This window comes from Pyxicephalus adspersus, chromosome 5, assembly GCF_032062135.1.
Source record: "Pyxicephalus adspersus chromosome 5, UCB_Pads_2.0, whole genome shotgun sequence".
Taxonomy (NCBI): domain Eukaryota; kingdom Metazoa; phylum Chordata; class Amphibia; order Anura; family Pyxicephalidae; genus Pyxicephalus; species Pyxicephalus adspersus.
Genome location: NC_092862.1, coordinates 93,136,280 through 93,151,257, shown reverse-complemented (window position 1 = coordinate 93,151,257; position 14,978 = coordinate 93,136,280). Strand labels below are relative to the sequence as shown.

Genomic DNA, 14,978 nt, shown 5'->3' with positions numbered 1-14,978 from the left:
ATAGATCTAACATTTTGCAGTGCAATTCTCAGTGCATTTGCTTATGTTTTAAAACTATATGTAAAAGTCACATACATCACAAAGAGTACTGAAGTTTGCCACCCTCATTGTCAGATTTGAACAACACTCAACCAATCCAACATGGATGGATGTCCTTATAACAGGTTTGAACCAATAGAGTGAGTTTACATCTCAACTGGGGGGGGGGGGGGGTCATAATCACAAACACAGCACCAAGGACAGATCAATATTATGGGATGCCATTTGTAGCTATAAAATTTTAAAACCCTCAACCAATTCAGTGTGTCATACTTAAGATCATAGCAGATAAATAGAAACAAAGATGGCTGGGAATAATAATAATCAGAGATTGAAAAAGAATAGAGGTGTACAGTCTAGGACAGAGAAATGGACAATATTTTAATGATGTTAGTTTATGGCCAATGAGAGTCCCATTTTTTATTTAATTGTTATTTATTGATATAATACATGAGGGATGGTAGCCATTTACCTTTTTGAATTGGCATTTTGACCTATTCCCCTTGTAATTTAATGTATCTATATATAGCCCTGATACCTTTCAGAATAAGAGTATGTCTATGTGTTTTGTGAAGCAATTTAATACCTTGATAGCAGGCTGAAAATACATGTTTGTCTTCAGAAACGAAAAAAAAAAACTGAATTGGAAAAAAGTCCACTACCTAGAAAGTTCTGTTAATTCAGGGACAAGTGCCTCAACTAAAGTCCTAAACAGAGATGGAAAGTAATTACTTTTTTCCAGTTCTTTTTCCTTTAAGGGACATGAAGGATATGTTAGAGCCAATGATTTATGACATATGTTTTAGTTCATTTCAAAATAATTGTACTAATGAAGAAGAAAAATATTCCTTGTGGGACTTTTAAAGTTATGATTAATAAAAACCCTAAAGCCACAATAAGCTGCAAGAAAAGTGTTACAAAATTTCAACCTATATTGGGGACTAATAGCATTCAGAATTTTGTAGAGTCCGAAGGAAAAAGGTTTAGACTTCTAAAGAATATTTAATACATAATATATAACCAAAGTCTCTTACAACCCCATCATGAAATAAAACATGAATTGGTTTGTATATAGATACATTTAAGGATTCTGAAAGATATAAATGTAATACTAAATTTGCATAACCCTTAAATGGAAAATGTGGGCAGGCAGGTTTTTTATTGCAAAAGGAACAGGCATAGCTGGCTACCAAAACTAACTTTTATGCACAGATGTACGTTAAGTCTTTCCAGTCTGGCCAATCAAGAAAGAAGAAGTTATTTGTTGCATGCAGTTTACTGTTCACAAATAAAGTAACAACATTGTCAATTAAATAATATAAACAAGTTTTAATATCAAATATGTGCAAAAGGTTACCTGAAACTGAGGGCAAAATGCTTCTGTGAAATATGCTGCAACCCTTTGTAATTGCTTTTCAGAAGCATTTGAACGTTTCCCCATTTTTTTACAGTATGGGAGTGAGATTTGAGATTACATATGGGACTGACTGTTAAATTAAGTAGTAGTCGAACATTAAGTAGTGATGGTAAGGTGTAATTTCTTTTTAAAAAATAACCTGTTTAGAAGGAAACAGCCCTGTGTAAATCAGACTCAAGGGATCACCTGGTCACAATAAAATAATCTGATCAAAAAATACAATAGATTAGGACCTAATATGGCAAACTGAAGGTAAAATTGAACATGGACTGGGTAATAATCTCTATGACTAATCCCATTTCTGGGTGAAATATGTAAGAGGCAGGACTTACACTTGTAGTTGTAGACTTGTAGTACAATAAAGTTTTCACAGCTGTTTGTTCTTTAATACCAAAGTTGGAAAAAACTTTACCCAAAGAGCACTTTATAGCTGAGGAGTTCAGCTGTGAGAGCATCTAGGAACAGTGTGCATTTTTCCGTGATATGTACTTTGTTATTTGAGTAATTGTTGAAAATGTTACACTCTTTCTGCAGGAATCCTAATTGACAGTGAGGCCCCACAATCTATCAAGTTAATCATAATGAAGAATAAGTGAATCTGGATGAATCCACATGGCTGACACATTATTTAATTTTTATTCTACTAGGACTACCGGTATATCTTTGTAAAACTAAATCTAAAGTTCCTATTGGTGGATGTCAGTACATAGACATCTCCATCATTTCTATATTTGAATTTGTGTTTAAAAAATTCATAAATGATTAACATATTTTGTAAGGTAGTACAGACAATGTACAATTTTTGTAACACATAGTGAGCAGAGATCAAAAAACTGATTAGTCTGTGGAACTGCTAGAGTATCTGAATTGTAATTGTCTGCTAAATGTATTTCTTTTTGCACATTGTCATTCTATATGCAGTATATTTAGTATCTAAATATGATCTACAGGAGATATTGTTCAATTTGCTGACCAGTCAGGTATTTGTTTTAGCATAGGCCTAAAGTAATTATATTGATCACCATTATAATAAAATAAATATATTAAATAATTAAAACAACTAGCATCAGGCAGGTTATTTATTGCAGAAGGGATAAGAATTTTTTTTACAACACACAGGGGCATGCTAGGGTGTTCAACATTGTGCACATTTTAGAATACAATGAGAAAAAGATTGCAAATAGGAATATATGTTTATTTTATTGCAGAAAGTACATCAACTATTTCTTCTGCAATAATGAACCCGCCTGTTCATATTTTGTTCCAAATTAATATTATTAAAGCGGAACTAAATTATGCCAAAACCACTAGGTAAAACGAATGGTATTGCCAGAAAAATACACAGCAAAAAAAAGCAATGACAACTACTATCATATGTGCTTAGAACAGAAATATTGAAACTTTTTTTTTATCAGAGGACCTTAAATATAAAATTACAGTACTAAGACCCAAAAACCCATTACTACCAAAAAGTTAGGAAAGATATAAAAACATATAGTAAAATATATTCTGCTAGCAGCCCGCATCGCAATTGCATGTTATTGGAAAGCTTCTAATATTCCTCTCGATTTTACTAAACATAAAATTATATGGATAATGAATAATGATCAATTGACATGTACCCTTAAGAACAAACTGAATAAGTTTTATAAGACATGGGACTGGCTGGGACTCTTCCTGACCCAGCTGGTTCCCCCAAATAAATTCCCCCTTCTCCCCCTTTCTTTTCTCTCCCATGGTTCCCTCAAATGTTTTTTCTTTGTTTCTCTTATGTTTAATACCCCACCTCTAGTTACTTGAGATAAGTCAGATATAGAGTAAGGGGACCTGAATGATTTGAAGAATGGTTATGTTATAACTCTTGAATAAACCTTTTGTATGAATAACAATGAATAGTTACTAGTTCCCTTTTGTATGAATAACAATGAATAGTTACTAGTTTTCAAGTTTTATTTGAATATGGAAATCTAGGTTAGTTTGGACAGTTAATAAATGATAATTATTTTTGATGACCCCCTTATACTATGTTCCCTTTCCTTTATTCTTGTTTATTTTACCAATGTTTGTAATTTATTTTAATAACTTTAAAAAAAACAAAACAAAAAAAAAAAAACAACATACACTAGTTCTCTAAAATTTTCAAAACAAACAGTAGACATATTTTTAAGATATCTTTTCACCTAATTGATTTACAAATAAGATAAAAAAACACAATAAAACCATGAATATAACACACAAATATTTAAATATTACAGTATATAAATATGCATTTATATGTTTTATATATATATATATATATATATATATATATCACATAAAATATTTTCCTGTGCCCAATGTACATGGTCACCTGAAAAGCACCCCTAGGCAAATAGAATTATGGCCACATTTTGGGCATTGGCTTAAAGCTACATACAATGAGAATTATCTTACAACTCACTAGCTTGGGTAAACAGTGAGCATGCTCTCATTGGCTGAGTGTTTGTTAGCATGTCTGCTGTTAACCTGCTTATGTATGTTTACATTAAATAGGAATACTCCAGGTTAGAGGATGGAGGCACACTCTTCCTATGTAATCTGCGGGACTGAGCTATTGGTTTGACACATCAGACCTGCATTTCTAGTGCTCTTTTCTGTCTCTGATGGTATGAGGTGAGGTAAGCCAGCAATAGTGACTGACAATAAACAGGGTCACAAGCTTAGAACATTACGGCCAGTGAACCATGGACAGGAACCCTCCAGCACAAAACCAAATTTTAGAATCTAAAACAAATAATTCAAATGGAGCATCACCAAACAATATTTCCAATATATAGCATACATTGGGAAATATAGATTCACACTTTGAATGAATTCACACGTGAATTAAATAAATTAACTGAAACAACCCTATTACCACCAACCTTTCTTTGCAAAAAAAATTAATAAATAAATAATTATCTTTTAGGTATCTTTAAAATTGTATAATCAAAAACATCTTTAACATATACAGAATATACTGTATTGCATTACAATGTAATACAAATATTATCCAATTTATAGCTGTAAAATAGTTCACAGTACAAACAGCATTATCGAATACTATTTTTTAGTATTATAAAAACCTATTCGGTTTAGGATTTTGATGTAATACGACTATGCAAATAAAGAATTTGCATTTACAATAGCATGTGTTGCAAAAAAAACAGAAAGTGTCATGTTATATAAGTATCCAAATACATTTGTGTTCTTTCAACAGCTATCAGTGGTGATGTAAAACACAATTAGAACATGTGAGGACAATTACCTGCAGCCAATACCCCTGATAACACAGCCTCTCTTGTCCTCTTAGTTGCCATTGTAAATCCTCAGAATATAATAGCTATAGAATCTCTTTGCACTGTCTTGTTCTGCACTTTCAAATTATCTCCCAAAGCAGATGTAAATTACAGTGTCACAGAAAACACAGCCAAATAAAACAAAAGGCACAAGCATCAAGCCGGGCTGGTCTAGATATTCTGAGCAGTAAATGGAAGTTGTCTAAATATAGGGGGATGGATTCCACCAAAACAATGTTAGGAAGACAGAGTATTGCTATTATTCCTTAAATGAGATGCCCCCTAAGGAAAAAGGAAAGTCTGACAACACAACGACGCTGCTTGGAAAGAGAGCAGCCAGAGGTTGTGGATGTGAAACTCCCAATAGGAAGGCTCACTATACACGGAAGTTGGATAACTGTCACCAAAAATCTGTAATGACCAAATTGAAAATACATATGTGCAGGGAGTTTTAAAAAATTGTTAAAACTCTTGCAGCCTAAATCACAGTTTAGATATATTTTTTTAAGAGTTATTGTTTGCAATTGCATATTTTAATACATTGCTGCATGGAACTCATTTAGGTTCCCAGAAACTGGGGAATACAAACACCTTTATCCCAAATATTTTCATTTGTGACAAAGAGACACTTTTTTTTTTATAAAGGGTTACGTTTGCATTAAGGTATTTTCCTAAAAGACCTAGGGGAAATTATTTTTTTTTTTTTATGCAACATACTAACATATAGGCTCAGTTATCATCCATCCCACAACTCTGTTGATTTAGTTACAATTTTGTGATTCATAGGTGGGACGTTTCAGGTATTTTATTTATTATGTTTCCTTAAAAACACAATTTCTCTCTCTTACAAACACAGTGACAATTTCCAAGGTTATACTATGTTTCAAGCAATTTTCATTTTCAATACAATGATCATTAAAGCTATCACCTATAGCTTTCTCAGGAAAAACATCATATAGAGGTCCGTACTTCGACAGATAACATCTGATCCCATACAACAAGTTGATCCCATACAACAAGTTGATCCCATAAAGATTGTGAAAAATGGAACACCATGTGTGGAAGGACAACAGATTGATCATTTGCAGTAATGGAGAATTGTTTACACCATGAGTTTGCAGAGGCTGGCACAGGCTAAAAAAGCCGCTCCTTTCCATCTACCAAGTCTCTGAAATTTGCTGTAAGGAGGCACTCGCCTGTGTGTCTCCTTTGGGCTACCATTTACCTTACTAAAAAGATTTTAGCAAAAGATTTTAGTTATTCAATCACTTGTCCTTGCTCCCCTTTGAATAAATTCTTGCCATCTCTGTTAATAAGGCAGATGACAGAATGAAGGATGATTACAAACACAACATTGAATGACTGGATAAGTGTGAAGCAGCTGGGAAATTGCTCAAGTTTGTTTTAAAATCTAGATGTTATATTGAAAATGTATCATAATTTTAGGGGTTACCTTAATTGGTTTATGATGGGAGTTTTTTCCAAAAGTTGTTGGTACATTGTTTTTTTTAATGAAGTACTAAAGACGTGGGTGTTTTGTTATGCTTAATGACCCCCACATTTTAGCTGCAACCTAAAGCTTTTTCTACCTCCCAAGTATCTTTTTTGAAAAATTGAGTGTTTTGCTTTTAATGAAACCTATTGTAAGTTCCTCTATAATAGATGTTTTAGTGTTCCTTTTGCATTGGAGCTCGACCTTGGATACCAGTGGCTTTTACAAACATGCTCAGTAGGTTAGAGGTATACCAAAATTGTAAGATGGGCGATACTTCTTCTTGAAGGGCTCTCTTGAGGTTTTCCTAATTCTGGTTTTCAAGGTTAGGCATGCATTTGGGTAGATAATCTTATATCTATCAACAATCATATAAATATAACTAGGAGAAAGTTTGTGTAAATTACAAGAAGGGAGCAATAGATGTCCACTTGATCCTCTTCCATCTTTAAATTTTCATAAATCTCTTCTTGGGATATTTTCTTAAAAGGAGCCTAGCACCTTTGAATTTGATTCACTATCTTTCTTTCCTTGAATGTACTTGTGTATTTTGTAAATACCAACACTGCCATTTGCCAGAGACATTTTGTCTCTTCCTGGTACACCCTTCTGATTTCAATTCTGTAGATTTTTAATTCAATAAAAAAATTTACTACGTGAAATAAGTGTCTCCCCAAGGAATTTTCAATATATTTTTGTTTGCTTAAAGCCTTCTCTACATTTAACCATTTGGTTTTTTGTGATTCCTTTGGTGCTGATCTCCTTTTAATATTATTTCATGGTTTTCTCTTTATAGGACCTTTGTTTGGTGACATTTTGGATAAATGAGCTAGTATTGCCAGTAAATTCCGTAGCCTTTTACAAGTTGTTCTGTGCACCTGGCTGAAACTTCTTGGTATACAGACAGGTTTTGTTAAAGTTTTAACTCCTGCAAGATAAAATTGAGTTTTTTGATATCCCTTTATTTCATATAACGATGGTGTTTTTTTAGGGATCTTCAGTCTTTGTTAGGATTACTGGCATTTGCATCTTTGGGTATTCTGATGGGTAGTGTTTTCTCAAGATGTTTGTCTTTAGCTATTAGGAATGCTAAATCTCCTCCCTTTCACATGCTTAAATGGCTAATATTATGAGGGGTCTTCAAAAAGTTTCCACACTTATATTTTCATTGAAAACGGTGACTGTTTGGACTGTTTATTGACCGTCTTCAATGGCAGCATTTGATTGCAAGATGAATTTGTTGATGATTGGGTTTTGTTTATTTTTTTTTTTACTTTTGCAACTTGATAGCACTCTTGTTGAATGGTAAATGTAGTTTCCAAAAAAAAAATCTAATTTTGCAACAACATTTTATAGTAGCCTTACCATTAGTTATTTGCAAATAAACAAATTTTGCTTTATGCGTTATATATACAAATATATATATATTTTTATATATATATATATATATATAAATATATATATTTTCCCAGTCATAATAATAACATCACAGATGCTTTATCACGCTTACAACTCTCATTATTCTGCAAATTGGCACTGAATGTGGATCTAGAGGCATGCCTGTTCCTGGAGTCGCTCTGGGGTTTTTTATGGACCTAATCTAGAATTATAGATGTTGTGTGTCACTGAAAACCTGAAATAGGAATTTAAAAGCTTGGTCTGTATTGAGCAATTTTTCTTATTTTTTTTCTTTTTTCACTTTTATATATTTTTGTTGCTTTTAATTTTAAATTGTGATTTTTATTTTGTTAACTCTTCCATTACCTTCTCTTTTTTCTAATGTGTTAGGTCATGATTTGAGATTTGAGAGGTTTTAGGCATAAAACATTAGCTTGTGTATTATTTTCATTTAAAAATGTTGGGATCGTCCTGTACTTGCTTTTTTTTTTTACATCAGGGTTTTTTTTTAAGTTATAAGAGGATGTAGATATGCTACTTTCTGGTAGCAGACAGACATTAACCTTTGATATTTTGTTTTCTTTGTTATTCATTTTCCCTATGTTTTTTTTTTTTTAAATGTCATTTTGTTTCAGTTGAACTTTTGCTAGCATTCTTTGCTGCCTTTTGAGTGGGCAAGCTTACTGAGACTAATAAATCTGCTAGTTCTCTTATAAAGAATGTTGTTGATGATTTTTTGTGAATGGGTAATTTTTCTGCCATCATCTAGCAGATTATGAAAATATTTATTGAAGACGACATTTTATTGGGTAATGAATATTTTAGGCAGGGGAATTAGACTGCAGGCAGCATAATGGCAATAAACCTAATGTTCATTGGTGGTATTACCATTGATATTAATATTTGAATATTAAACAATTTGCTAAATAAAAGTTGTTTGAAATGTTTATCCTTTTGCAACTAGTGTCCATTCAGAATAGTGCCTGTCTAAAAACTACCCTTATAAGAATGACTTTTAAGTCACCTTTACCCTGGGTTTATTATATAAAAGTAGGATTCTGATACTCTGTTTAAGACCATTATATCCTAATTAAAAATTAAACAAATGAACATGCTTTACTCCTTTGATAAATCATTGTTAATGCTGTGGTCTTCATCAGATATACAAAATTCTGTTCCCTTGGCTAAGGTCACATTATGCTGTTAAAGTACCTACAGAGATTGCTATAAATATAAGTTTGTCAAGCTCTGCTTTAATTATGCCTCAAAGTGGATCTAAACCAAATTTTTTACCTTACATGGGCAACCCTTTAATTAAAGGTAAAAGTTACTTTTTCTTTCTTTTTTTTTAGAGGGGAGGGGCTTAAAACCCTTTAAAAAATGGGCAAAGCTCCTTCTCTTTCTGTGTTGATCCCCTCTGAAATTAAAACATAATGGGAGCACAAAGCCTCCCGGGATAACTACCTCATGAATCCCAGAAAGCTGGATCTGGCTGCTCTTTCTGCGCATGCACTAGATAGTCCAAAGCATGCGCAGTGAGATCAGAACTCTTTTTTTTCTCCATCTGTGGCGTTTTCTCCAATCTTGCGCCTGTGCAGTGCAAGATCCAGTGACATATGAAGAAGGGAAAGAAGATGGCAGCGCCTTGAAGGAGAATGCCAGGTTGGCGCGGAACCTGATTCAAAAACCTCCAGAGGAATCGAGGGATCTGCAAAGTTAAAGGCAAGTTCTATTTTTCATTTTACTTTTGTTTTAAGGGTAATTTGCTGGAGTTTAGACTCTTTATATAATAAAAAGTGTGAATATCCACATCAAATATTCAGATATGTGTAAGGCAAATCCTTGTTTACGTCTTTCTACCTGTTAAAACATGTGAAAAAAAACTTTAGAGGGCAATGTGAGTATTGACAGATAAATTATTATAACTGAAATTTTAGAATTAGATGCTTGCTTTCATATGTTATCAGAGCAGCTTGCTTTCCATGTGTGTGCTTTATTTTTATAATAAATACATGTGGCATTATAACTTTTTTAAAACATAAAACACATTTTAAAGTTGTTCTACTGATATTACTAAAGTGCAGTCCTTTTAGGATGCTATCTATTCTAAAGTCATCAATAAAATGACAGCCCACTAGCCCACAAAATGCTTTTCAGATGTATAAGCTTGCTATAGGTCCCAAGTGATTTAATGTTTGTCAGATCTGGCAGCCCTGGAAATGTTTTATGTCATGGGAATTGCCTTGAAGAGAGAATGTATAAAAGTATATGACAACAGAATTTTTACTGTTTTGTTGATATTAATAAAAAAAAAACAACTCTTGCACTAAAAAGTACAACATATTTCAATGACAAAGAAAAAGAAAAGAAAGTAAAAAAGAAATTTTAGAAACCATATCTAAGCACTTGTTTCAGGTCAGTGATTGAAACCATTGAACCAAGAGTGTAATCATGGCAACCAATAAGCTATAGTTTGTAGAAGAGGTCAGCAATGACAATCTGCATGTTTCTCTAATGATAGGTGAAACTAGATTGATATAGGGGGGATTGGCACATGATTGAAGAATGAATGTTGGATTAAAACCCTAGTTAGCTTAAAATGTATAAGCATTTCATATAATCAACATATGTTCAAGATTGTAAAGATGTCCTTGGTTCTGGCTGCTATGTGTGTGTTACATTACATGGCAATTTGTTTTCTTTAAATATTCAGTTCTTTAAAGATATTACCTGTAAAATCAGGATCTATATACATTTTTGTCATTGTGAGCTCTATCAGTAGACATTTCCGAATAGCCTGCATATCAGTGAAATTTAAATCACTCAGTTCACTTATGCAAACTATTATACTGTTTATGGGTTGTTGTTTTTTTGTGTTTTCAATGTACAAATGACCAGGAAACAATCATTTTAAGCATTTTTCATTGTGCTGCATAACAGATTGATAAAATCTTTGTGTGTTTAATCTGGTTTATTTCGATCAGTTCCCCTTGTTGCTCAGTAGTGAATCCCATTATTGGCATACAGGATACCATGCCCTTCTTTTTTGAAGGTGTGTAATTTTTAACATATTCATATCGGGGGTACCCATCTACACATTATATTCTAATATAGCTTAGGCCAGTTAAATTATTTCTAACCAACAGATAGAGCTTTGATAATTTTACTTACTATCCATTGATATAACTAATACCCATATTATATAAAATTTTCATTCAATACCAATAAAGTTTGCAAAACTGGATATTTCTGCTAGCAGCAGACATGATGTATAATGTTTGTTGTTTTTAAAAAGTATCCCCTAAATTGCATGATGTATTTTTACTATGTTCTATATATTTGATTATGTAACTTAAATGAAAATACCATAATTTATTTAAAAAATTATATATAGTATTCAAAAAAAGAGAAGTAATCACAACAATAACTTTTTAGGTAAGTGTCCACAAGCATCCTTTCCAAAAGATGTGATTGCTATTCAAATTTACTTGCATTTTATTAGCAAATACATTTGCGTTTGAATAGCTATTCAAATGTAGATTCATGAGTTTAAACAGCGTACATTTCACAAAAAAAGGCTCTAAATAACTTGCTTTGCCTGCAATCCAAACACACCTCTATAAGACATGCAGCATCCAAAGAAACTCAGCTGAATGTAAAACGGGTTAATTTAACCTCTGAACTGAACTGGGATTTTGATGAACTGTGTTTGAGGTGTCTTCTAAACACACATCAAATAAAACAATGCTCATAAACCCTTACCATTTCATATTCTTTGACCCTAGCTTTAAACCTCAAAGGACTGCTTTCCTGATTGCATTAGAGATGTGATATAGGGTCAGTATAAAATTATACTTAGCAAAAATCTGAAAAGTTCATTGTATCCAGAATGGACATTTACTGACAACTACCTATAGATTCCTGTGAATATGTTATTTATATTAAAAAAAAAAAACAGTTCTAAAGAAGCAAAACACATTTTATAAAATGGGTCACATTTTAACCATATAAAACATACACAACAGCTCCCAAGAAATAACAAAAAGGTTTGTTTATAAAACAAGGAATCTGACATTCACAGAAACATTCCCTGGTAGTGAATCTTCTAAATCCATGTATTTCAATTACAGTAATTGACTCTCCATTAGGAAATATTTCTTTAAATGTCAGATTCACTGCTTTATAAATAGACCCCATAGTATACTAATTCTATAAATTGCAAACATTTAATTTTATAGACAAAAATTAGCTTGTAAGTGTACATACAGCCATGTAAAGTAGTATGTATGCCCAATAGAAATTGTTGATTTTTTGCAATGTATTTGAGCACACAAACAATAGATTTTCATTTTAAACAGTACATACAAGTAAAGGTGAAACACCACTGTGTTTACACCATTGAGTCTGGGATTAAAAGTATTGCCAAATTATTTCAAATCAAATATTTTACTGTATCTAAATGTTAAATGACTGCTAATTTATTAAGGACTGGACAAACCAGCAAATGCAGCTCATCAACTGTTTAATGCTTAAGGAGTCTCCAAAAACCAGAAACCAAATTCCAGGTTCAGACCTGCTTCAGGACCACACAATCCAGTGCAGTTTACCACAGTTGGCACTTTGCCTGTCACTCGCACCCCAGTGCTGGTATTTCTAGAACAATTGTCTGAAGGTGTCAGAACAAGTGTCCAGCTGGTGGCAGTGAGCGGTACCAGTTCATTCTCTAAAGGAACTGCTGCTGGGAGAAGCTACATGTAGTGTCTTCCAAGAAGTAGCAGTTCTCTGCCATGAGAAAGTGGTAAACACACTAGAACCCCACCACAAGTGTGATCATGGTCTTAGTGTTAAAGGACATATATAGTCAATCAAGAGAACTTGCCTCAATTTAACTTGAAGGGGAGGTGAGCCAGGAAAAAAGCATTACCTGTTCAAAAAAACCATTACAGAATACAGTTTTCCACTACACGTACAGACACAGACCAGGACTACCAAAAGAATACACTTTGGACTAATAAAAGATATAAGAACTGTAACTGTTGGCTACAGTTACAATAGATATGTTAGGCACAAAATGAAGGCAACATTTCTAGAGCATTGCTGCAGTGCCAACAACAACGTATGGTGGAAGTGTTAAAGTTTGAGGTTGCTTTGCAGTTTAGCAGCTTTTAGTCACTGGCTCAACTACAAATTCTACATCATAACAATGCATGTTTGATGGAATGAGGCCAACTGTCTAAAAGTTTGAATGAAATTGATCTTTTATTACACAGTATTGTATCATGATACTGACCTAAAGCACACGAACAACTCCACCAAGGAACTCTAAGGCTTTAAAAGAAGAAAACAAGGGTAATGGACTGACCTAGCTGAAGCTCCAATTTGAATACTATGTTGTAGATTAAAAAACAATGTTGTAGAGAGATTTGCAATAGGCACTTTATGTAAATCCACAAACTTGTATTATAACGCTCTGCTTAACTTGTAATAGGGAAATATACAGTAGCTCCATATTACCTAATGATTTTTAATGGCATTAGTGTTTTTATCACTGTGCTTGAGTTACTTAAAATGTTCTTTATTTTAAGGACTTTTATTATAATATATTATAGTAAACCACTTGACAACAGTTTGCAAGTTTATTGTATCCTTCATAACCCAGCCAAGGCAAAGGCACAGCAGCACGGTGACCATGGAAACCAAACAATGCCTAGGAAGTCAGATGAATCAGACTCTCCATGCTGCAAGCTGCCTCCATGACTTGTACAACAGAATGGATGATGTTCAACTGTTCATCTTTGTAGTTATGCTATGCTTTAAAGGCAAAAAAACACTATAAAACATAGGCCTAATATATTGATTTAAAAAATATTAATGCAGGTTTGTGTGATAATATTCTATAGACCAGTGTTTCTCTACCTTTTTAACATGAGGGAACCCCATGTCATAAATTTCAGGTCTTCGGGATACTCCTGCTAAAATTAAGATATCCACAGCATAGAATGATGGTCAGTTGGAAGATTGCATTCTACATTTCTGGCATTGGGAAGGCTACCACCCTTACAGATAAGCAAAAAGATTATTGGTGTCTGTTAAACCTAGTAGTCACAATGTGCATTGCTCAAGGAACCCCAAGCAACCTCTGGAGGAATCCTGGTTAAAAAACACTGCTATAGTACATAGACATGAATAACTATTACAGATGTAACATCCATGACCATAATCAGAGACTATTTCTTAAAATATAAATAAAAGATAAATCAATTTACTTGGTTTACTTGGGTGGTTGATATTTTTAATAAGTAATCATTATTATTTTTTCATGTTCAGGAAGTCATGAATTTTCTTGAGCAATCTTGCCTAATAAATACATTAACAAAATAATCAAATAACTGCAAATGTAAAATAACATTTTTTTTCGCTAGTACAAGCCGTATACTCTTTATCAACAGTCACATTTAGTTATTACTAACACTTTAGAAATCTATTTAATGGAGAAAATAGTCAATGAATAGCTGACTTACAGGTTGTGCTGGCACTGCTACAGAGTGGAGAGTTGCTGGGGGCAAAATCCTCATTTGTAGGAGCTGTATTCAGGACCACAGACAGCTCTGCTGGTTCCACAACACCTGGATCAGTTCTCTCCCAGGCAGAATGAGGAAAACCCTTTACCATGTTTTCTGATGTTTTGCCTTTCCTTCCTTTTCCTGGCTTTGTAACCCAATCTCCATCCATTGCTGGATCTTTCCTGAGCTGAACAACATTGTTTTTTGACTTGGTTAGAGCTGAAGTGACTGACCCCATCACAGATAAAGTTGAAGATCAGATTATCCAAAGAGGAACAGGAACCTGTAGTTTGGGTTATCCAGTAAACTATTCCTTTGCTACCTTTTATAGTCCTTTTATAAATAGAGATATTTTTAGATCAGCATTTTCTATCTGGTCAAAATATAATGATCAATTTACTGTAAAGTACACTTATCAGTTCTGTAAAGTTTTTAGAAGGAATTTACATTCCAAGAGTTGTAAAGTTCAATGATTTGATCTTATCATTGTAGGTGTACTGCTGCTATTCTTGTTGCAAGTTTCCCAAAGTCTAGATCTGCTGCTATATCTGTTTTACAGTGTCTGCTTGTTGATGCTGTTGCTGGATCAGACTTCCTCTAGAGATTTAGAGAATGAAAGCTGAGCCCTCCTCCTGCTTGTCTCCTGTGTACTACTGGAGAATCCTTCCTTTCGTCAGCTGCAGCAATTGCATTGACAGGCTGAAGAGCAGTGCTTTGAAATCCCACATGTTGGTTAAAGTTTGCTTGGTTAA

At 33.3% G+C, this 14,978-nt stretch overlaps 1 protein-coding gene across 3 annotated transcripts in view; it reads right to left on the bottom strand.

Moving 5' to 3' along the window:
- PDE1C (phosphodiesterase 1C) overlaps positions 1-14,429 on the bottom strand; it is a 435,454-nt gene extending 421,025 nt beyond the window's left edge. The window contains exon 1 of one of the 3 annotated variants that reach the window (XM_072412144.1): positions 14,185-14,429. In XM_072412144.1, the coding sequence (XP_072268245.1) occupies positions 14,185-14,395 (211 nt within the window). In that variant the 5' untranslated portion in view covers positions 14,396-14,429. The remainder of the gene's footprint in view (positions 1-14,184) is intronic. The other 2 variants (XM_072412147.1, XM_072412145.1) reach the window with 2 other exon arrangements.
- Positions 14,430-14,978: the final 549 nt, after the last annotated feature.